The sequence below is a fragment of the Colias eurytheme genome, chromosome 14 (genome assembly GCF_061535395.1).
Source record: "Colias eurytheme isolate Ceu_HAF_F1 chromosome 14, ilColEury1 Martin Lab GWU primary, whole genome shotgun sequence".
In the NCBI taxonomy this organism is placed as follows: domain Eukaryota; kingdom Metazoa; phylum Arthropoda; class Insecta; order Lepidoptera; family Pieridae; genus Colias; species Colias eurytheme.
The window spans coordinates 7,498,592-7,521,996 of NC_142993.1; the positions used below are offsets into that span (position 1 = coordinate 7,498,592).

General features: G+C 33.2%; 2 protein-coding genes across 2 annotated transcripts; both read right to left on the reverse strand.

The window, feature by feature from the left end:
* Window positions 1-2,389: 2,389 nt before the first annotated feature.
* LOC149902986 (toll-like receptor 7) lies at window positions 2,390-6,707 on the reverse strand. The gene has a single exon (XM_090109243.1). It carries the CDS (start codon window positions 6,503-6,505, stop codon window positions 2,666-2,668), a length of 3,840 nt encoding a protein of 1,279 aa, XP_089965369.1. The 5' UTR covers window positions 6,506-6,707; the 3' UTR covers window positions 2,390-2,665.
* A 7,310-nt stretch (window positions 6,708-14,017) lies between these two features.
* LOC149902987 (uncharacterized) lies at window positions 14,018-15,847 on the reverse strand. The gene has a single exon (XM_090109244.1). It carries the CDS (start codon window positions 15,393-15,395, stop codon window positions 14,460-14,462), a length of 936 nt encoding a protein of 311 aa, XP_089965370.1. The 5' UTR covers window positions 15,396-15,847; the 3' UTR covers window positions 14,018-14,459.
* Window positions 15,848-23,405: the final 7,558 nt, after the last annotated feature.

The window sequence follows — 23,405 nt, forward strand, 5'->3', positions numbered from 1 at the left end:
TTCATTTGTTATGTGATGATAAGTGATTATTTGATAGAATAAATAAATTATCAAATTCATTCGTATTTTCATTTGTCATGTGGTTATTGACAAGAATAAATAAATTATTAAATTCATTTCTATTTTCATTTGTTATGTGATTATTTGAGAGTAAAAAAATTAATTATTAAAAGGAAGGGATGTAGTGTTTGTATCTGTGGAATAGATACACTGTCTCACGTGCACCGGCAGGGCGGTTAGCTGTCACTGTCAGTTGGCGGCCGACGCCGGAGGAGAAGGACGAGCGCCTATCTAATTAACTATTATTGCCGAGTGTAAAGGTGAGCCAGTGAAACACCTACTGTGGACGAGGTATACTACAGTGATGTAAGTAATATTAGCAAAGTATGATCTACTCCCAAAAAAAAAAAATGGCTCGGTCTGGCAGGACACAGAAGGCTGATCACCTACTTGTCCCTAAAGAAAAATCGATCAGTGAAACAGATGTATGAATAATGCATCTGCCCCCTACCCCACTACGGGGACACGGGACTTCACTTTTTTTATGATCTACTCCCACGCCCAAATTCAGTTTTTAATGGAACAACAAAAACAGGTGCACATAAAACGTTATGAATAAGATCATGTTGATAACATGCTAGTAAAGGAGTTATCTTTAAAAAGCTTTACTGCGTCTACAAAAATGTCTTATTGTATTTTTACCACCAAGGTTAACAATGACTCGTTTTATGGGTTGTAACATTGTTTAGTACTAGTTAGGCCTGTTTGTTTCATGGATGTTTGTTATTACCTAATATAATACTGGATATAAAAAATTCGTATGAAACTTATTACCTGTTTATTTGATGCCTGCGACTGAGAACATGCTACCTATGCAAAGCTTTGAAAAAAGTGATTCAAAAGTTCCAACGGAAAACTTAAGTTAATTAAGCTTTAGACAAATTTAAATATTTCAGTATTGTGTAAACACGTGTAAAACGGGTGTATATATAGAGGTAAGTATAGTGGAAAGATTCATGTGCTAACTATAAGAATAATTTTTAAACTATATGAGAACGTACGCTCAATCGTATTTATTTGTGTTGCCCTAAATATGTGTAATGCCCTAGTGTGTATTAATTTAAATTAGTGCCGATTCTAAAACCATAAAAATAATTGAATTGTTATTTTTGTAATAATAAAGGCTTTATATTTCTCCAATTGCATTTTATTCCTCTGCTAAGGCATACCCTTGATCATGATACCTATACCACTTGTATAAGATGAATAAGTTTTATTGTAACTTTGTAAGGTGTTACATCAATAAATGATTTAGCAGTATTGATTTGTTTACTTAAATATCTTACTAACTCTTATGGCAAAATGCCTCTTAAAACGGTTTACAATTTTTTTGGGAAAATTTAATTACTTAATTTAAAATTTGTGTTCAACCTGCAAGTCAAATTAAGAAAATAATAAGGATATTTTGCAAAGGTCACGACCGTTAATTCATTCTACTAGAATGTTACGCACCAGGAAGGGTCCAATTAAGGCCTATTTGTGCTAATCCTAAGATATTTATGTGAACAATTTAGCGCTTATTAAAACGAGCTACTAATTTTATACCTTAGTGCTATAATTACTGAAAGTCTATTATTAAAAAATACTTACAGATGATATTTTTTTTATTCAAATTAAAAATGAACTTTAATAAGGTCAATTTTTGAAATTTTAATATACTTACCTAAGCCCTAGGTATATTAAATTTTCAAAAATTGACCTATAGATTGATTAAGGTGTATCTATGATAATATTCAGTTAAAAAATAAAAATCGAACAGTGAAACCGATGCAAAAATGCAATTACTTCAGCTACTTATTTATATGAGAAACATAATTTGAAAACAAATTATTCGTAGTAGTTAAAGTTAATATTTACTTAGACATAGAATAAAAAATACAATACGTTTATGTCCCCTAAATGGATTCAGAATAATATAATTACTAAATGTTTACAAAATTAATTACAAAATAATAATTACTCAAATTATAAAGTCAATGTTATCCTTATTTTAATAAAAAAAATTACCACATTAATAGGAGCATTGCTTAAAAATCTTAGATTATCTCAAGAACTGCGGTAAAAAAAAAGTAATTTATCATTCAAGGAACGTTTTTATCTTGTGATTACGGCACGAGCGGTTATGAAGTAGCTCAATTATTCCACTCACGTATATTTTTGTCAGATTTAGGTGCTTTTTAAGTGTTTTACTCTATAACAAGTACCTACTTTTTATACAAGAGCAAGATAAGAAACAATAAAATGAAACCAGTTTAGTTATATTCTGTATTTTTAATTTAATATCTGTCTTTATCTCCGAGTTTATGAGGGTTACTATGAAACAAAAATAAAATTTTATGCAAAAATTATCACAATGGCTTTATTAAAGTATATAAATAGGTATACTTGTGACTTAATATGGACATTTATTTATTTACACATTATATACAAATTCACATAATATTCTACAGCAGTCTTATAGGATTTATTTACAATAATATGAAAAGAACGCCATTTATATCTAAGAATTACAAAAATAGGTTGAAATCTTAATTATTTGGTAAGCACGTTGATACAATTTACACAAGAAGCTTCGACTAAATATTTATATAAACCAAAGCGTAGACTAGACAAGGTAAGCTTGACCGGATTGCTGCGTGTCTATTATAGGAGGAGGCGGCGGCCAATGTCTGAATTCCCTCCTTCGATTTACATTACTGCCCCCTAATTCTAGTGAAGAATAATCTGAATCGATTGATGAATAAATATGGTCCGAAGGAGGCCTTCCATCGGGACCATATGGCGTATGTACATGTGATCGGCTCTCAACGTACTCAGGAGATGCATTCACACCGTCAGCGGAAACTCGCATTTTATCAAACGAAAAAGATCTCATTGTACCGTTTTGAATACCACCACGCATATTATAAGAATTAATATTACGCCTTAAGCTAGATGATTTCGATCGATACGTCCTATCGGGTAACGCATATCTCACTTTTTCCCAAAATTTGTTCTGACCCCATTTAATTCTCGAACTAGTTTTTAAATACGGCCTTAAATCCGGATCACATTCCGCTTCGGTCATAACTGCACTTTCTTCTATTATGATTAACGTATAAATTCTAGTTTTAAGTATTTCATGTAACGCTTGCCTAAACTCAAATCGGGACCATTCAGTTTGAATAAAGTTCCTAGTTAGGACGAGAATAATGCGCTTAGAGGCTTCTGCTGCTTCGGGGAGCGGTAAAGTACATTGCATATAAGTGGTACCGTGTTGAGGTATATCTCTATAATGCAGACACAAATTATATGACGGAGTCCCATTTTCTAATTCAGCCGCTAACGTTTGAATAACAAAGTCGTCATCCTTCGGGCTATAGCATACGTAAGCATCGTATAATTTGTCAGTGTCATCGTACGCTCCAGTGAGTGGAAACAATCTTATTCCACAATTTGAATAGAGCCATACACGTATTGTGTCTCTAAATAAGAAAATCACAAGGGTGACGAGTATTATTAGCAAAAATCCAGAAAATGCAGTTACAAGCATGGGAACGTAATTGGAAACTAAAACATTATCCATACCCGTGTCACCAGCATAATAATCGCTACATATTGTGCCATTGAGATTAAGATCTTTTTTCTGTGGTTTTGCACTATCTACATCCCAGCACCATAACTTAGTTATATCTTTAATCGTAACGACGTTTTCGGACAAATAACTTGTAAATCTTTGGAGATATCGACATTTGCAAGACCACATGTTATCGCTTATTGCTAAACTATTAAGATTTCTATTAATACCCAGACTCCAAATCGAGAAGTCCACTAATTTATTGCCGTCTAATCTTAAAACTTTTAATGAATACAAAGTAGAGAATGTTGTATTACTAATGTATCTTAGAAAATTATTTTGCAAATATAGTTCATTCAGTTGGGATAAGTATTCGAATTCATAGCCGTAAAGATGTGTCAGTTTATTGTCTGCGATATTTAATATGACAAGAGAGGATAAACCGGCAAATGTTCTATTTTGTATGCTTTCCACTTCACTTGAATTTACATAAAGAGATCTCATGTTTTTTCTACCTATGAATGCATAATTTTGCAATTCTTTAAATTTATTTCCATCTAAATAGACCTCTGTAGCATCCATAGGTATTTTTTCTGGAAGATCAACTGCTTTTTGGGCGGAGCAATCCACTACATTTGTATGCCATGTTGGGTCATGGTAACAAGAACAATTATTCGGGCATGTCATTTGACAGTCGCACGCTACGTAGTCGCAGCAATGGCAGAGCGTGAAACAATGCGTTTCGTAAGTACACAAAAAGTCCGTGGCTTTTAAATTACTTAATGTTATATGCGTGACACTTCTAGTATGCGTCATTTTACATATCACATTTTCTAAGTCCATGATTCTAGGATACTGTCTAGAAGTAGTCATATTATTTATCAAAGGCAACCATTCCATTGAACAGTCGCAATCGATCGGATTACCACCTATGTAAAATTCTGGAAGTGATTTGTTCAATGAGACCGGAAACAACCGAAGGCTATTCAGATCTAAATGTGTTAAGTAATTTTGATACATATCAACTCTAGTCAAATTACGTTTATCCATAAAAGTGTTGACTTGAACATTTGTAATGCGATTATTATTTATAAATAAAACTTCAACGCTATTCGGAATTACTAAAGGCGATATTTCCGTAATACGATTACGACTCACGTCTAAAGTTGTTATCTTTATTTCACCTTGAAGTTTGTAATAGTTTCCTAAATGTTCAATATAATTACTGTGAATGTCAAGCCATTTAAGATTACTAGGCACAAATGCATAATCAAACCAAACTAAATGGTTCTCTGATAAATTCAACCACAACAAACTTAGAACAGATGAAAATACACCGTTAATATCGACAATAAAATTACGATCCAATCTTATAGCTTCTAACTGTTTATTACGCTCAAAACAACCTCTTTCAATAGCCTGAATTTTATTTTTTGCAAGATTTAGCACTTGAAGACTTGGCAAGTCCCAGAACATACCCTTTGTTAAATTTCCAATTTGATTCTCAATCAATCTTAAGCCCGTTAATTGATCCAAGTTTTTAAATGACCCATTTTTTATATCTGTTATTAAATTTTCTCCAAGATCTAAAGTTTTTAAGAGGGATAATTCCCAAATAGCTTTAGGAACTTCCAATAATTGATTCGAACTCAGATCTAACTCTTTTAAATCCGAACAATTTTTAAAAGCTTTTGGATCGATGCTAACTAATAAATTATTATTTAAATTAAGCTTACTTAAGACAAATAAACCGTTAAATAACAATTCATCGATAGTATGTAAACGATTCTCGGCTAAGATTAGCGTATGTAAATTATACAGGGGCAAAAATGTATTTTCTTCGATATATCCAATTGAATTATTTCTTAAATCTAATATCTGAAGAACAAACAAATCTTTGAACGTCTTATTATCTATCCGCGTTAAGGCATTATTTGATAAATTTAATATAATTAATCGTATTAGTCCTACAAATGTTCCACCATCGATGTGAGCACTTGAAAGTTGATTGTTTGATAAATCTAGCACAAACAGTTGTTCTAAGCGATGAAACACACCCCTACCTAACTCAAATAATTGATTATCATTCAAATATATTTCACGCAATTCCTTCGTGTTGGCAAAAGTCCCTTCAGGTATAAATTGAAGATTATTATGGGAAATATTTAAAACTCTTAATGATATAAGTCCATTAAATATTTCACTAGAAATATCACTTATATTGTTATTTTGTAGTCTCAATTCTTGAAGTCTCCGAAGTGCTGCTATTTCAGAATCCTCGTTTAAAGTTTTGAGTTCATTGTAGCTTAAATCCAAACTTAGAATATCCAGTCCACAATTATTTCCCAATCCAATGCGGTCTATGTTTTTAATTTTATTATGTGTTAAATTCAGTTTCTGCAAATTATCCAATGGGCAAAATACATCAGATGGTATCACTTTTAAATTATTTTCACCCAAATCCAGTGACTGCAATTCACGTAATCCATTAAATGTTCCTAGAGAGAGCTCTAGGTTTTTATTCGAACTCCAGTCATAGTTTTTTGACCGAATTGACAACTTTTTCAATTCTCGTAATCCCTCAAAAGCATTGCCCGGTATTCTGAGTAATTTACAGTTATGTATTGATAAATCTTCGAGCTTCGAAAACTTTTGAAAATAATTTGCCACTAAATGGCTTTCAAACAAAAGCAGCTGGTTACATTCGATAAACAACCGGCTCGAATATTCAGCAGAAGTAATTGCTAAGCTAGATCCATTTGTTTCAAGAATTCGTACACTACATACTATTGTTTTATTCTCACTTTTGCAGTTACTTGTGTCACCTTTCGATGCATACGCTGCATTACAATCCAAAGTCACTAACAAAAAAGTCAGCAACAGTAACATTTTTCACACACATTTGTCCTTATTTACAAATTGATTTTTACTATTGGTTGTCAAAGTTCTAAGACAGCACGATACATGTTCACTTCACGGTTTTGTATTTACGTCGCGGCGTGTTTACGGTGACTGCGCGGGGCAACGCAGACGCGTGCCGTCCTCATCGTGACTTGTGTCCAACTGACGAGCCGTCGAGCCGAGGTGTTTCGACTTTAGCCGAGAGTGGTGCTCAAAGCTGCCCCCGCCGTACGCCCCGCAACCACCCTGTCATCCCCACATAGTTACACGTTGCATGGCGCCACTTGCGCACCCGACCACTCGCACAATTATGTAATGTTTTCTTAATCGAGCTTCCACATATCGGCCTAAAAAAAGGTAACGTACGCCTTTGGAATTATGAATTGGGTGGCATGCTTATATATTTACCGACGTGTCCAATAATTTATTCTACTTATGCTTCTGTTTCTTTTCATTAATTATTTATTCAATGCTGACATTTATATTAAAATGCTTGATGAACATCCTTACCGTAAAAACTCTATGTTACGAATGCACTTTATATTTAGAAACGCGACAAAAATACAAAGTTTAAAGACATCAAAGAAAGAATCGGGGACACAGCTCTGGTATTGTTTCGACGTTAATTTCTTTTTGTTGTCACTTATTGAATTCGAGACTCACATGCTTTGTCGAAGATACCCAATAAAGCTTGTTTGGCGCTTGCCCCTTCACATAATATGTATGTAACATATTGAATTCTCAACTAGAGCTACTGTTCAGGGTACGGATTCCGGGTAGAGGTGTGAAGTTAGCGAGAGATAATTTGATTCCCTTGTTCGACACGTAAAGTCGCTTACGGCCTAACTAGAAGTTAGTATCGGGCGGAATGCCTCAAAAGTTTACAGCTGCATTGAGAGACTTCAACAAAATTGTTTGACCTATGGGTACTTTTGTCCTCAATTCGATGGAATCTATTATCGCACGCTTTTGTGCGGATATTGAAATGAATATGAAATTTCAAATTCTTTTTAAATTGGATATGAAATTTCAAATTCTAGTGATGTTTTTTATTACGATTGTATTTAAATTTTATTTTATCTTCATCATGTTATTTTGGCATATTGTGTTAAGTTAAATTGTATACCTACTTTTTACTCGAAACAGTGGAATTAAAAAAAAAACATTCATAACAACGCAACGGTGTAATATAATCACCGCTGTATATAACCTTAAATAAACCGAAATCATGTAACATTGTGATATATAATAATGGAAGATTGAATTACAAAATAGATTAATGTATACGTTGAGTGAAGCAAAAACTTTTGTTGTTACGAACAACTTAAAAAGTGTTAGCCGACTTTCCCCTACTTAAGTGATAAAAAGCGATAACATCCACAAAAACACTCCAAGTAGTGTGATATCCCTAATATTAATGTCTTTTACTGAGCATTCTGTATCAAAACTTCCAGATGTCGAGAGTTCTTAGCGTTGGCTTGATAAATGACTTCGTACACTTTCGTGAAAGTTAGTGGTACGGGAATTTCATAATAATTTCGATTCAATTTCGTATAAATAAAAAATTGTAATATATCGTGTGCCTAAAGCTTACCATATACCATAAGGAATCGTGCTATCAACCTAACATAATTAATATCTTTACTCACAAATTACATAGGTACAGTAATATGTATCCATAGCTTTCAGAACTAGGTGAAGATAATGTCAGAAACAGTGGCTTCTTCTACAAGCTTGTGTTGCAGAAATACTTTATCTTATGAAAAAATAGTAAAAATTGATTTGTTTATTTCTTATGACCAATCTGATTTACAAATATATATGAACAGTGCTACAATATTATCGACACGATAATATTTAGATTTTTGCTATAGGTAATTAATAATACTTTATAATTTTGAAAATATCATACAAATTCAAAGGAAGTCGAGATGAAGTCTCATTAGCAAAAAACACACACGAGCTTTTCCCGCCTAAAATATTCTAAATCCCCTCACCGTACTGCGTCATCGGTTTTTCACTGTATTTTCTATATCTGTAGCTTGTCACAAGCGTGTACGTGACAAGGCTGGCAATGACGTCTCACTAACTTGGTTCCGTATCATCTTTATCGAATTATTCAGATATCGGATAGTTTGGCCAATCTTGTATGTTTCTATTTTGGGGCTGTTCTTTACGGAGTGTGACTTGTATTCGTGATTTGTTATATGTTTTGATGTAGGGATGAATACGCTTTTATAAAATACTTTGAGTTAAAATCTACAATGGATTATAAAATCTATACAATGGATATCTACTATTTTGCAAATGTTAAGAAATTTTCGAATAATAAAAAAATTAACCTCGTTGTTCGTATTGGAATTTTTCGAGTCTATTTGAATAATATAATTAAGAAAATAAATTAATAGTTACTACCTTTTTAATGCAGATTATAATTTTGGTATAGATTTCCAACTTAACTGAATGAGATTCCTACAAACATTCAACTGAAGTAGATTTCCAATAAGTAGCAAAAACCCGATGCTACATTTGCAAAAATGTATTCCAAGTATCGTTGCAATTATATCAATGGCTATTAAAACCAGTGCTAGTCAGAGGCAGTTCAAAGCTCCTGTTATCTATTCTGATATTAACGCATTGCCACCGTACATCGCTGGTTAGATCGTAGCAAGCCGATTGTGGAGAATACATTAAGTTTATTTCATTCGCACGGCACATAATATATGAATGTTAGCGCGTTTAATTTAAAGATAAAATTATATTTTAAAAGTATATCAATTGATGTACTTTATTAATTATTTTAATAATAATCAAATGGATAAAAGTATTAATAATCATTTAATTATCAAATAATAATAATATTACATGTCGTATTCAAAATAACGATCAAAACAACACAAATAACACCTGCGCTGACTCACACAGTCACGCCACTCGAATAATCGTCTTATAAATAACGGTCGTCTGCAGTTCCGAGTCATTCTTGTACCGACTTTGGTCGAGTGAAGATGTCTAAGAAATATTATATCAGTATTTCAATACGTATTACAACCACGCTTTAACATCAGAAGTAGAAGATGAACCAGCCCTTACTCGGAATACTGGCACAAATTCTTCCATCATACTACGTGACAGTGTGCAACTGTCACTGTCACCATCATGACAGTATACCACTGTGGACTTCAACCTTCGAAAAAATTGGATTGAATTGACTTCAAGTAAACAAGGATGAAGGAACTCGCACAATGTGTGTTTTCTTGTGCGTTGTGTGAAGTAAATGTTTGTGGTGTGGAATAACGGTAATGTAGTTCATCAATATTATAATGTGATGTGCAATCCGGGCGGTTGTCCAGGATATTTGAGCCTTTAATTGTGGTAAGCGAACGACGTGCTTATGTCACAAATAATAAGTTTTTGATCCCAGGGAATTAAAAAAAAAAAAAAAAAATATAGAAAAAATCTTTATTGAAAAAGTTTCAAAATAATACAGTTAAAAATTTGGGGAAATTAAAGCCTGTGTTAGTTCAAAACTGTGTTACAGGCTTTAGAATCCCCTCACAATCTTAGTATATTGGTTGCCTTTTTCAACTTAAATAATTTTACAATTTAAACAAAAAAAAAGATTGCATGCATGTATGTTTGTGTGTGTGTGTGTGTGTGTGTGTGTGTGTGTGTGTGTGTGTGTGTGTATGTATGTGTGTGTAATAGAATAATAATTTCTTTTAAATATATGAACGTAATAAGTTCTCTGTGGCTTCGTAGTCTAACTGCTTAAGAATAATTAATAGATTTTTTTTAAATTTATGATTTGTATATTTTTTAACTATTTTTACGTTATTACCAAATAAGCTATTATATATCTTTGGAGAAAAGAAATCCAAACATCTACTACCGAAAGCAGTATTAAACGTTGGAACAGGAACCCGCTCCAATCGTTTGTCACACTGTGAAAGTGTCGGTACAGTGTATCGATGAAATTTGCAAAGGCAGCGATATAAAAACATTTTTCTCACTGTTAGTACATTACACTGTTGATATAGATCAGTTGTAGGGTGCCTGAACGGTAGACGATACATAACCTTAAGTATGGCGCGTTGTGAACGTTCCAATTGTATAAGGTTACATTTAGGTGCACTGCCCCAGATGGTCAAGCAGTAGGTTATGATACTCTCACATAAAGATTTATATGTTAAAGTGAGTATATCAGGGCTGGCCACTTCCCTTAGATTTTTAAAAACATGCATCAATTTTCTAGATCTAGTGGAGACTTCAGTTATGTGTGGGCCCCAGGTAAGTCGGTCATCCAATATGACTCCCAAATACTTTATAGTTTCAACTCGATCCAAAGTGGCACATGAGCAACACGCGGGGAGGCTCACCTCTCTGTTACATGGGTAGGTATGCAATTTAATGTTAAATGACTCATCCGGGCATGTACGAGCTGTAATATTAAAGCAAACATATTTGGTCTTCATGGTGTTTAGTGTAAGTAGGCTATCTTCTAACCAGGCTGTTACCTTACTCATTTCTATTTCAGCAGTTTGTCGTACTGCACTCCAAGAAGAACCATGAAATAAAAGAACAGTATCGTCCGCGAACATGGTTATGTCGGTATTATTTAAACGAAGATTACTTAGTTCGTTCACGTAGACAATAAACAGCGATGGACCGAGGGTGCTACCCTGCGGTATTCCGTACAAACATGAAGCGTTGTTGCTAAAGTGGCCATTTACCCTTACCCTCTGTGTTCTGCCTGTCAGATAAGATCTGAACCATTCAAGAGGCATTCCCCTTACTCCCATATTTTGCATACGTGCCAAAAGTATAGGAATAGATACGGTGTCAAATGCCTTCTGAAGGTCCAGAAATACACCCATGCACTTTTCATTGTTGTCCAGGTAAGATCGTATTTTTGATGTTAAGTTGTAGACAGCATCCTCTGTAGACTTACCGATCCTGAACCCATATTGCAGTGAACTGAGCATCTTAAACCTAGTTAAGTATTTTATCAATCTATTGTTTACAATTTTTTCAATTATTTTAGAAAATGTAGATATAAGCGAAATTGGTCTATAATTACAGGCTAAACTTTTGTCACCAGATTTAAAAATAGGAGATACTATGGCTTTTTTAAAAGAGTCTGGAAAAACGGCACTTTCAAAACTAAGATTAATTAAGTATGTAATAGGTTCAATGATTAGATTTTGAATTTCTTTTAGCAAATTGGTAGATATATTATCCCAACCTGTAGCACAGGAAGATTTTAAACTATTTATTACACTTTGAACCTCATTGCAGTTTGTCGGTAAAAGTAGGAACGAATTAGGGGGGGCGTCTACAGAGGAAGCTTTTTTAGCCAAACAACCCTCAGTGCATCCCAACATATTAAGTGTATTGTTTGCTAAATCGCTACCTATAGAAGTAAAATATCTGTTCACTTCATTAAGCGAGTCATTAGCAGATGTTTTTGTTTTTAAGAGCTTATCAGGTATTGGTGCGGTTTTATTAATGTTGCATACATCCTTTATTATATTCCATGTATTTTTAATATTTCCTGCATTCTGTCTAAATTGGTTTTGATAATACTGTTTCTTAGCTGTTTTTATTAAATAATTACATGTGTTACGATATCTTTGAAAATAATCTTTAAATTCTATGTCATTAGGTTTAGCTTTACATTGTTTTTGCAATTTGTTTCTTTTTCTAATAGACCTCAAAAGTCCTAGGGTGATCCAGGGTTTAAGAAAGAAAGAAAGAAAGAAAGAAAAAAAGCTTTATTGCCAACAAAAACTAAGACTATCTTAACTTAAAAAGTAAACACATATTAGGCAATCGGAACAGACTCAGCCATGCTGTGGGCTAACACCCGAACAGCGCTGATTTTCAGTCTGCCCGCGTATGTCCTACATTTATATAAATACTAATAAAAAATTACATCTATAACTGTTCCTATCAATAAAAATAAAAATAAAAATTCATAAATACAACTACATTCTACATATTGTGTACATATATGCATATAATAAATATTATAAAATAAACAATATTAATAGATATTTAATATACTTACATAGATATTTAAATAATTCAGATAGATAGGTGGGCACATAATATAAATATGTATGGATATATATGGATGGTAATATTGGTAATCAAGAATTATTGTTTTACCTGAATGTTGAGTCTGTTTCAGACATTTCCTTCTATTGGGTACGACACAGGTTTTGCTATTATTTTGGATAATTGTCTGCAATTTAGATATTAAATAGACAGCGGCTTCGTTAGTATCTGTTATTTGAAAGTATTCATTCCAATCTACCTTGGACAGTTGTTCCTTTATCATGTTATAATTTAACCTAGTTTTAGAAATTATGGAAGCATCTTTTGAGATATTGCTGTCATTTATTATTAATAGAATGGGTGAGTGATCCGTCAATTGTTCGAAAATAACAGTTTGCCATTTTAGCTGCGACTTAATCATAACATGATCGATACATGTCTTGTCCCTTGTAGGTTTGTCAATTCCTTGTAGTAAACCATAAAATGCCATTAAACTTAAATAATAAGCACCATGTGTTGTTATGTCACCAGAAAGAATATTTATGTTTATGTCACCTGTAAATATAATAGTTTTAGATTTTGTGTTCTTTAATATGTTATCCAGTGAGTCTATGTATTTAGTAGGATTGGAAAAGCAAGGTGGTCTATACGAGCATATCAAGGTACAATTATCATGCAAAGCTAAAACCAAACAATTCCCTTCTTCAATATCTGGTTCTGTTGCCGTTGCCGATATACCCTTTCGTACGTATACTACAATACCGTCATTTTTATTGAGAAATCGTTTTGTTGAAAATACTTGATAATTATTAAGAGATGGTGGAGGTTTAGTGTTGTCTAGCCAACATTCAGTCAAAACCATTACATCTATACGCACATTGAGCATTTCAACAAATACAAGAAAACTGTCTAGGTTATGATTTACACTTCGTATGTTTACTGTAACCATAGTAAAAGAATAAGTGTTTATCATTACTTTCTGTGATAAGTTGTTAGGATTATTTATGGTAATACATGACGGAGTGTGCAAGTTGTCCAAATCGTTTTGTATATTATTATTTATTTGTCTATCGAATGGTGTACAAGAATAAAATGCTGACCTTAAATTTGTGAAGCAACAATACACACTTCAATAATATAATATGCAGTTGAAAAGTATACTTAAATATTTTAATTCTATTAATTTTAACATAAATTGAAAATGAGTACAATAATAAATTTTCATGATCTGTAGTACTAAACATTATTATAATATTATGCAGCTGAATAATGGATGTGTGCATTATTTTTACGTTCATTTTATTATTTTTTAATGATTTTTTGTATTGTATTATTTTATGAAACAGTGTTTTAGTATTGTAATATATAGTTTGCATCAAACTGTAATGTGTAGTTTTATTTGTTAATGTTTTGCGGGTGTAATTCAAATGAAGTAAGCAGTACAACATAAAGAGAAATATAATATAAAAACAATAATTATAAAGTAAAAGTCCCATAAACAGTAGAAAGCAAGTGTTTAAACAATTCAACAACTCAATTTGAAACTTAACAATAATACATAATATGTGAATATTAGATTTAAAATACATGTTACAATACAAGCTATAGGCATGAGTATTCCAAAACATTGGTTGTGAATTTATTTTCATACATTTAGTGAATGAGAACGTAACCATCCAATTAGCACTTAAATAGAATAAAGAAAAAGGATGATAATAACATATGCATATTTTTGTTAAGCTTGGTTTATACATTTGACGAATGGTTATAACGTAACATAATATAAACGCTGAGTACGACTGGTTATTAAATTGCGTAGTGATAATAGTATAACTAGACTTAAAATTAACACAATCTTCGAGTTTATATAATACAAACAATATTATAAACAAAAAACCCTGTCGATATCAGCTTGTGATTTTATAGTAGTTTTTACAGATTTACTATCTTTTCTGGCATAAATATTTCCGCCACGCGTCCAGATAAAACGCCAATTTCTTTCACCCCCAAGCTTTTCTCGTGCTATATAGAAAAGATTCCGATTTGCATATGTTAAATGTTCGTTTATGTAAAATCGTCGCGGCTCGCCACCGAGCCCCGTGCCAGCGGTATCCGCGCCGCGGCGCACGCGCGCCGCATGCAACAGTTCGTCGCGCAGGTGCCGGCGAGTCAGACGTACGACTATGGGCCGTGCGCGCGCCGTTCCGCCGTCGGTTTCCGCTTGCCGCCGCGTACCTCGTCTGTGCACGTTCACTATGTCGCGTTCCTCAATAGATAAACCTATCTTTTGTGCTAAAGTTATCACAACGTGTAAGAGATTCTCCCCGCTACTTTCACTTACGCCAGTAATCTCGACATCGTTAAGTAGGTTTTCCTGTTGGGATTCATTTAACTGCCTTTTTAACAAGTCTATAGACTCGAGATTTTCGCAGCACGGTTTACTTTCTAATTGTGATACCCGTTCCTCCAGACCGTCGAGGCGCGTACCGAAACTAGCTACCAACGTTGATATTCTAGACATCTCAAGTCTAAAGCTAGACAGCTCCGACCGCAGTAGTTTTATTTCCCTTACAAGAGAAGGTGACCCCTGTTGTTGTGGGGGCTCGACATCTAGAAAAACATCGGCTTCTCGTTCAGGAGCAGATTCCGTCTCCGCTGCTTTACTGGCTTTAGCTTTGCATGCTTTGCAGATCCACTTTGCATTCGAACGGGCATCTGGGCTACAACATGGCTTATGATACAGCGCGCAGCATTTATTGCACTTAGCGCCATCTACCGACGCGAAGAATTTGCCGCATACATTGCATTTATTAGCCATAATGATATTGATATTAGATTATAATTATATAGATTAAGAATAATTCAATCTTAATCCAACAGATGGCGAGAATGGAAGCTTCACAGTGCTTGGTTTAATTTTAATTTTAATTCTTATAACTATTATATTTATTATATTCTATTTCGTTTGGCTCCACATACAGTGTTTATGAATTAATATTTCACCAGCAATAGGATGAAAAGAAGAACACCAGAGATTAAGGTGACTGTTAATTTAAAAGGATCAGCTGTTCGGATGGACACGTAAGATCAGCCGTTCGTCAGCTGTTTACTTTGAGTACTCACAGTTATGTTTAGGCACTTAACACAACCAATATAACTTTTTATTCGAACAATTAGGACATATAAGTTCACTTTTATTCACTTTTAACTCTTAAAACTTATTTAAAATATTTTTAATAATTAAAAATGAATGAGAACAAACTATCACTGCAACTGAATTAAAAATTATTCAATGTGGTACCTTCAATGGCGCCCAGTGTAAGCTATAGTGTTGGTAAATTTTTATTTTTCTGTATTTTGACGATTTAAAAACTCTTCTAAGTGAAGTCCAGTTGAATAAATCAATGTTTGAGTTTGAGTTCATCATGTGGATGTGATGGTGTTCTATAAGGTCAGTTTGGCCGAGCGGTTATGTTTGTGTTATAATACATTGTGTTTTGACATCACGAGATAAATTGCCGTACTCATTTCAAATGAACGTACGAGGACGTTTTGTGTTATTGTTTTACTGTGGCCAAGCCGGATATAACTTGTGTTTTAACTTTTAATTATGTTCCAGGACTTATGGTTATGACTTGAGAGTTGAGATACAGATGAGATACAGAAGCCGCTGTTCGCAGCTGGAAAAACTCATTGAGCGATCGAATCCTATGTAAAACACAATAACGCTCGACAATGATTGCTATGAAGCGAAAAGTACAAACAATTTCTAGACTACTATTGTGACAAAGAATAGTACCAAAGCCAAATTTAGATGACCGTGTTAGCGGTAATGGAAACTAATTATGATAATCGACTGCCACTTGTCTGTACGGGTCTTCTGTGACTTAGTCTAACAACTGGGCAGATAATAATATGTACAATCGAGTGCCACTTGTCTGTACGGGTCTTCTGTGACTTAGTCTGACAACTGGGCAGATAATAATACAATCGAATGCCACTTGTCTGTACGGGTTTTCTGTGACTTAGTCTTACAACTGGGCGGGAAATAATGATAACCTGATGTCACTTGTCAATATGAATCCAGACAGTGGTTTAGTCTGACAACTGGACAAAGAAACAAATAATTTGAATATTATGTACTTAAAACATTTTGAGTTTTGAATTACCGCTCAGAGCACGAGCTTTTTTCAGAATGGCCGTGTTAGCGCGTTTAATTTAAAGATAAAATTATATTTTAAAAGTATATCAATTGATGTACTTTATTAATTATTTTAATAATAATCAAATGGATAAAAGTATTAATAATCATTTAATTATCAAATAATAATAATATTACATGTCGTATTCAAAATAACGATCAAAACAACACAAATAACACCTGCGCTGACTCACACAGTCACGCCACTCGAATAATCGTCTTATAAATAACGGTCGTCTGCAGTTCCGAGTCATTCTTGTACCGACTTTGGTCGAGTGAAGATGTCTAAGAAATATTATATCAGTATTTCAATACGTATTACAACCACGCTTTAACATGAATGTATAGATCAGATAATTGTAGACGCCGATTATATTTATTGGCGAATATTTCAGGTTTCGGATGTAAGAAACTGTTCTATATTTGATGCTTATAAGAATGTATAGGTTCAATAAGAAACTGCTGAGGAATAAGAAGCTGTTCGTTTATTCCAGTTGGGCGTTTAATAAATAATTCGTAAGCATTCGTTACAGTATATTATATTTTCATCTAATAAATTATACAAATAAAGGATAGGTACAAATTATTACAGTTACAAATGTTATCACTACAGGGCACTTTTAAAATTATTTGTTCAAATTGGAAAAGGACTTTACAGTACCTAGAACCTTTTGCACATATAACAATTTATTGTCTGTCCTAAAAATCCGCTTCACAATTAAATTTGGAATTTTCTAGAAGCATATAATATTCTTTGTCCACATTATATCCAAGTCTCGGAATTGCGTGCGCTTATCGCAAATCTGCTCTAATCGCCACCTGCGGCTGATACATTCGAACTGCGACAAGACCTGATCGCGTGTTCTATTCAAATTCTATACAACGCCACTGAATTTGGTTCGAACTGTCTTGTTAGAACTTATATTTGCTTTGGTGTGTGTGGCGTGCATAATTATTGTCTGGATAGCGGTATTGGTAGAAGGAATGGATGAGGTTAATATGGTAGTACTAATATAAGTAAATACTTCATAATATACATAATCATAAGGGAGAGGGAGGAAGGACAGTTCTGTGTATCCGTCTTTTGTCAGCGAGTGTCCATGTCCATCTTAATTTCTGAAAAGAAAAATTAAATGCGTTAATAATAACTCTTATAGTTAAGTTGAATTATTAGCTTACAGTCATGTTATTTTTATTGAATATCAAACTATATTATTATATGTAATAGAAAAATTATCACGTATTGCTGAAGAGGATCATTACTGTTATATAGTTCAAAAAGGTTGAAGAAACGTTATGGAAAATAATCTATAAATTGAAATAAATTCCAAACCAATTTAGATAAGTATGCATTGTATTGGAACGCGTGCTCTACCAAAAATGGTAAAAAGCAGTTTAGTTTCTCACCTAAATGTGAAATTAATTCACACTTCATCAGATATTGCGAAGGGTCCCTAGAGGCGTTATAGCTTACCATATCTACAATCAGAACTTGCAGACAATACGAATTCAGAACACAAATCTGTTGAAGATAACCTCTGATAGCGATAACCATTTCAATGCTAATGGTTACATATTGCTAAAGTTTGTGTGTTTCTCGTAATGACGTTATACAATGAGTCGATTATAATATATGCTACAACTTTGACTATTATTACTATTTTACTGTTATAGATGAAGTTAAGAATGGGTATAAAATTATAATAAAATGCAGATTAAATAACTTTTTAATGTGCTCATCTTATGTTATATATTAAACATATGAAATGTAGAGCTGCAATTCATGGAACACAATATATTCATAATAATATATATTTTCTTACTGTAAAGATGGGTACCTATATGATCTCTTTATTATTTTATTACCTACCACGCACAGCAAATAATGGTTTCCAATAAGGTACCAATCATTCCTTCTTTTTTGTTAAGCAAAATCTCGTAAATGTTTCATTATGAGATACCCGCAAATAAGACATAAACCGCAGTTCCAATCTAATACTAATCAGCTAAAACACGAACCCCAGTATAGTGCAAGCCCAAGGCGCTGCAAAAAGTTTCTTTGCCAGCAAAGCTCGCAACAGGAAGCCTAGTTGCACAACACTAGGAAATTAAAGGCGTTCACATTATGTAATTGAGTTCTCGCGTAGGATATTACGAGAAGATTGCTCGTCAACTCGAGTTCTCGCTTCAATCACTTCGAATAGTTCCAATAGTTTGAGCGTTGATTAAGCAGAATCGGTTCAGTGGGACAGTAGGGACGTAGAATCGATTAGAACGAAGCCTGAATGCATGATTCGATTTTGGATTCCATTCACGTGTGAATTTATCATATAATTGTTCAATTTTCAATCAAAAGCTTTCTGTTTGAAATCGGAATATTTTAAACAAACAATATTCGGTCTGTACGTTTAATTTACGTATTGGAGTTACGATCGTCGTGTGCAATGACTCTTTCATAGTTAAAACAACTCATTTGATTTAATTTTTAAGCACAGTATACATACCAATGAGTTTAAAAATTATATTATCTTGATAATATGTCATAATAAAATTGAAATTCTTAAATATTGTTGTATAACTTCTATCTTTTAATACGGATGGGTTACACAAAGAGCTTTGCAGATGTTTGACGCCCACGTCTTCACAGACGTAGACGTAACTTTAAACTATGAACTAACGCAATTTCTCATTGATAAATACAATTAAGGGTAGATCGGTAGATTTCAAATCCTTTAATTACAAACTTATTAAAGTTTATAAATTTCATAAGATCTTGCAAATAAAATTTAATGGAGTACGTTTCAACTTGTACAAAGTTTGTATTTACGTTTAGCTCAGATCAAAGATTCATTAAAACTCCTGTAGAGGCTTTAATTGCAACATATTTGATGTCACGGCTTGTTTACACAGATTTATTTTGCTTATTAAACTTTAAATTGTGTGTTTGGGGAACGAGATATTATTATGCAGATAAAATATTGATGAAACTTACGCATGAACTGTTTAAATTGTGTAGTGGAAATACTATTAATTGCAAGGGTCATTTAAATTTTATTTTTATGTGTAATTTTATTATTGTTGATATTTCGATATTCACACACAATTTAATCGTAGCAGTATTTACACAGTATTTGTTCTCATATTTGATTTTAACAATATGAAATGATACGATTAAGTAATTTATTTAATTCCGACCTTTTGTAGCAAATACGCATCATAATGGATCCTTCCATGGCAATAAGATATTGCCTATATTATTTAGAAATCCGTTAAATATCCTCAAACACAAAAATCATACCATAAGCTACGTTAAAACGTAAAAGAAAGACAGAATAACAAACACACTTTCCCATTTATAATACTAGTAAGGATATGGACGTGGAAGAAAAGATAAGATTCTACTGTTGAAGAAAATTTCAGTCATTCCAGTTTCACTCTAATAAGTGACGTTATCCATACTAATATTATAAATGCGAAAGTAACTCTGTCTGTCTGTCTGTTACTTAATCACGCCTTAAATACTGAACCAATTTGCATGAAATTTGGTATAGAGATATTTTGATACCCGAGAAAGGACAAAGGCTACATTTTACCCCGGGACATAGGATAGGTTTTATCCCGGAAATCCCACGGGAACGGGAACTATGCGGGTTTTTCTTTGACTGTATGGGCGGAGCCGCGGGTGGAAAGCTAGTACTAGTTAATAATTTTTCGTTTTTTATTTTAAGACGTGTACACTGTACAAACTATGTCATTCAACATCTCAATAAATATAATATCCATATAATTCCCTATACCGGCACTAGAGCTTGTTACCGTAGTGTTTGCAGTTAATTATGGTAATGGATTGCAGTATACACAGTCCCTGGATTTGTTTGCGTTGCGTGCTCGAATATTTGTAATTCGTAGTGGCTTGAGGTGTCTCGTGTAGAGTGTAGAGGGAACTGAATGAACCCCAGGTGAGGAATTTTAAAAGGCTACTGGTAATTAAATTTTATTGATGTAGTATGAGCGTGTGTGAAATTATCTGTTGAAGGGCTAGTAATGATTATTAGTTGGATTATTGACAGGTGTGGGGCTCGATCACCACTTTTATTATTTATTGATCGTAATTATGAGGGAGTTCGGAATTCAATCAATATGTATTTATAAAAATGTACTTGTGTGTTTATTACTGTTTATGTAACACTAATTATATTACATAGAGCATGGTTATAGTATTTGTAGATTTCAGAACGATGTAGGTAATGCTATAAGCAATTTTTCATTGCGATTTTAAAAATAACTTACATGTATTTAAACATACAATGATCAAGGAAACTAATAACAAGACATTCCTACCTTTATTTTGCATTATGATGTTAAAGGATAGGAATTTACTGCATTTTTCTGCTATAATTATACTATCGGTCCAATTACATGAGACAATAAAGTTTCAATACCTAGGTAGCGTTCATAAAGTTATAAAAGAAGCAATAACAATAAGAAGGTCCGTTACAACCAACTGTACATTTATTCGAAACAACTGCACCTAATGCTCCAGCTAAGGCTTAGATTACACTTTACACGTTCTATTCAACAAATAGCCTCAGAATTGCGTGTAAACCCGCCTTAACGTTAAGCAAAACTATAACAGTAAATATCTTCATAATAGCCGGTATAATCGTATTTCCGTACGTTCATGACTAAAATAATTCTATTCATTAAATTATTTTTTAAATTATATATTTTAATGCTCGATGTAATCGGGTGAAATTCAATAAAAGTATGTCGAGTTATTGTCAGCAGTCACGCATACGTTATTACAGCTATAAACAGGTTGTTGACTACAATAAAAAGTTTATACAAATAAATGGGACGGCTGTAAAACGCGATGGCTTTTCGTGTAAAATAGAACACAATTTCCGGATAAAGATAATCCAGTGTTTAAACAATTTGAATCGCGAAGGAATGAAGAACTAGCAGAGGTTAGTTTTCAAGGAACTATTTTATGAACAGGAAATTTTACTGAAAAAATTTGTATGAAATGATGTAACTAAACTTATGGTTTTTATTAATTTTACACCTGTTTTTTTGATAAATAACTGAATGGGCTTTATTTTGAAACAATAAAAAATAGCCTATCCAAGGAAGGATTAGGCATAATATAGACCCCTGTGAGACACGAAAGGTTTATACGGTTTCTACTTAATCGAACCGTTTCGTGAGACTTATTTGTACAAAAAAAAAACTGCGCAAATATTTTGAAATAAATTGACATACCTATTATCGAGTTTACAAAAGGCACCTGAAAACTGACTCACTTAAATTATTTAAATCCAATGTAAAGTCGGAAAATTTTGGAATTTGAAGTGAGTTTAATAAAAACTGAACAATGCTTTGATTTATATACGCTTTACACACACTATGGCACCGTTTGCCCTTTACATATACTATGCATGGCAATTCGTTTTGCAAATTTAGAATAAGAAATCTGTAGAGCCGAACTTCAGCCAAAATAATTGAATGTGAATATAAAATGATCTAACGCGACTCTTATGCTCTACGTATCAATACTATACTCAGAAATTTAGGAATCTTTATAGAACTTAAGCTATTACAAGCAGCTATTGTTTGCAATTTATCTTTGTAATGCCGTCTCTACCCTGGTAAGCTCTAGTAAGTTTTATTATTTATTATATTAGCTAAAAATTATCTCAGTCTATTACCTACTCTAATTTGGAAAGTTTGTACATAAAACTTTTGTTCAACATTGCTCATGGGTATTAATTAATATATATATTGAATTCTGTTATAATTCTGCAGGATCCAGTATAGAAGTCTGCAAAAATAATGTGTACATTTTTAATATAACGTTACTCCACGCCTTTTCCTGTTCCGCTCACCGCCACATCGATGTTACGCGGTCACCGGCTGCACGTGACGATGGAAATATATTGATTGAAAACTAAAATCCGCGGGAGCCGGCTCTAAGCCAGCCCGCTGTTTTTACCGTCGCTCAGCTAACAGAAATATGAGTTTTTAACGAAAACTTTTATTTCATAATCTGCTAGCTTTTTCGCAATCCGCATGCAGTATCCGTGTGGGCATGGATGTGTTAATGAATTTCTGTTCTGAAAAACTATGGAGCAGCTTTGATGTTCAGTTTACAGGACGATTAGTTTTTCCACGTTAGTTACACTTTCGAAAAGTGAAAAAGATAAACCGGGATATACTCGTATAACAAGTACGTTAAACAACTTTTAAAATGTAGAGCTATAAATAAAAAATATTATATTCTTGTGAATAACAAACATTGTACAAAAACATCGCAAAAGCAACCGCTGCAAAAAACACAGAACCAAAAACACCGAGTCGTACATTAGGTACGACCAAATTTTGTGGCAACGGAAAAACGTCTCAAAAAAGCGAACGCATTGTTTTGAGTCGTTTACAAACAAAGAATCAGTAAAACATCGCTGCCCAAAAAACCGGAATTCGATGTCATAATATATTTCGGTACTGAACTAAGTGTGAAATACTGTCGTTCAATATTTATAAGCGTTTTTTGTTTTATTTATTCACGGAGCACGCTCTGGGGACAAAAGGTTGCCTTTTCACCTTCTTTTTGAATCTGCATTCGTTTTG

Bases quoted from the DNA above. Each gene is read 5' to 3' on its own strand.
- LOC149902987 (XM_090109244.1), bottom strand. From the start codon at position 15,395: ATGGCTAATAAATGCAATGTATGCGGCAAATTCTTCGCGTCGGTAGAT.
- LOC149902986 (XM_090109243.1), bottom strand. From the start codon at position 6,505: ATGTTACTGTTGCTGACTTTTTTGTTAGTGACTTTGGATTGTAATGCA.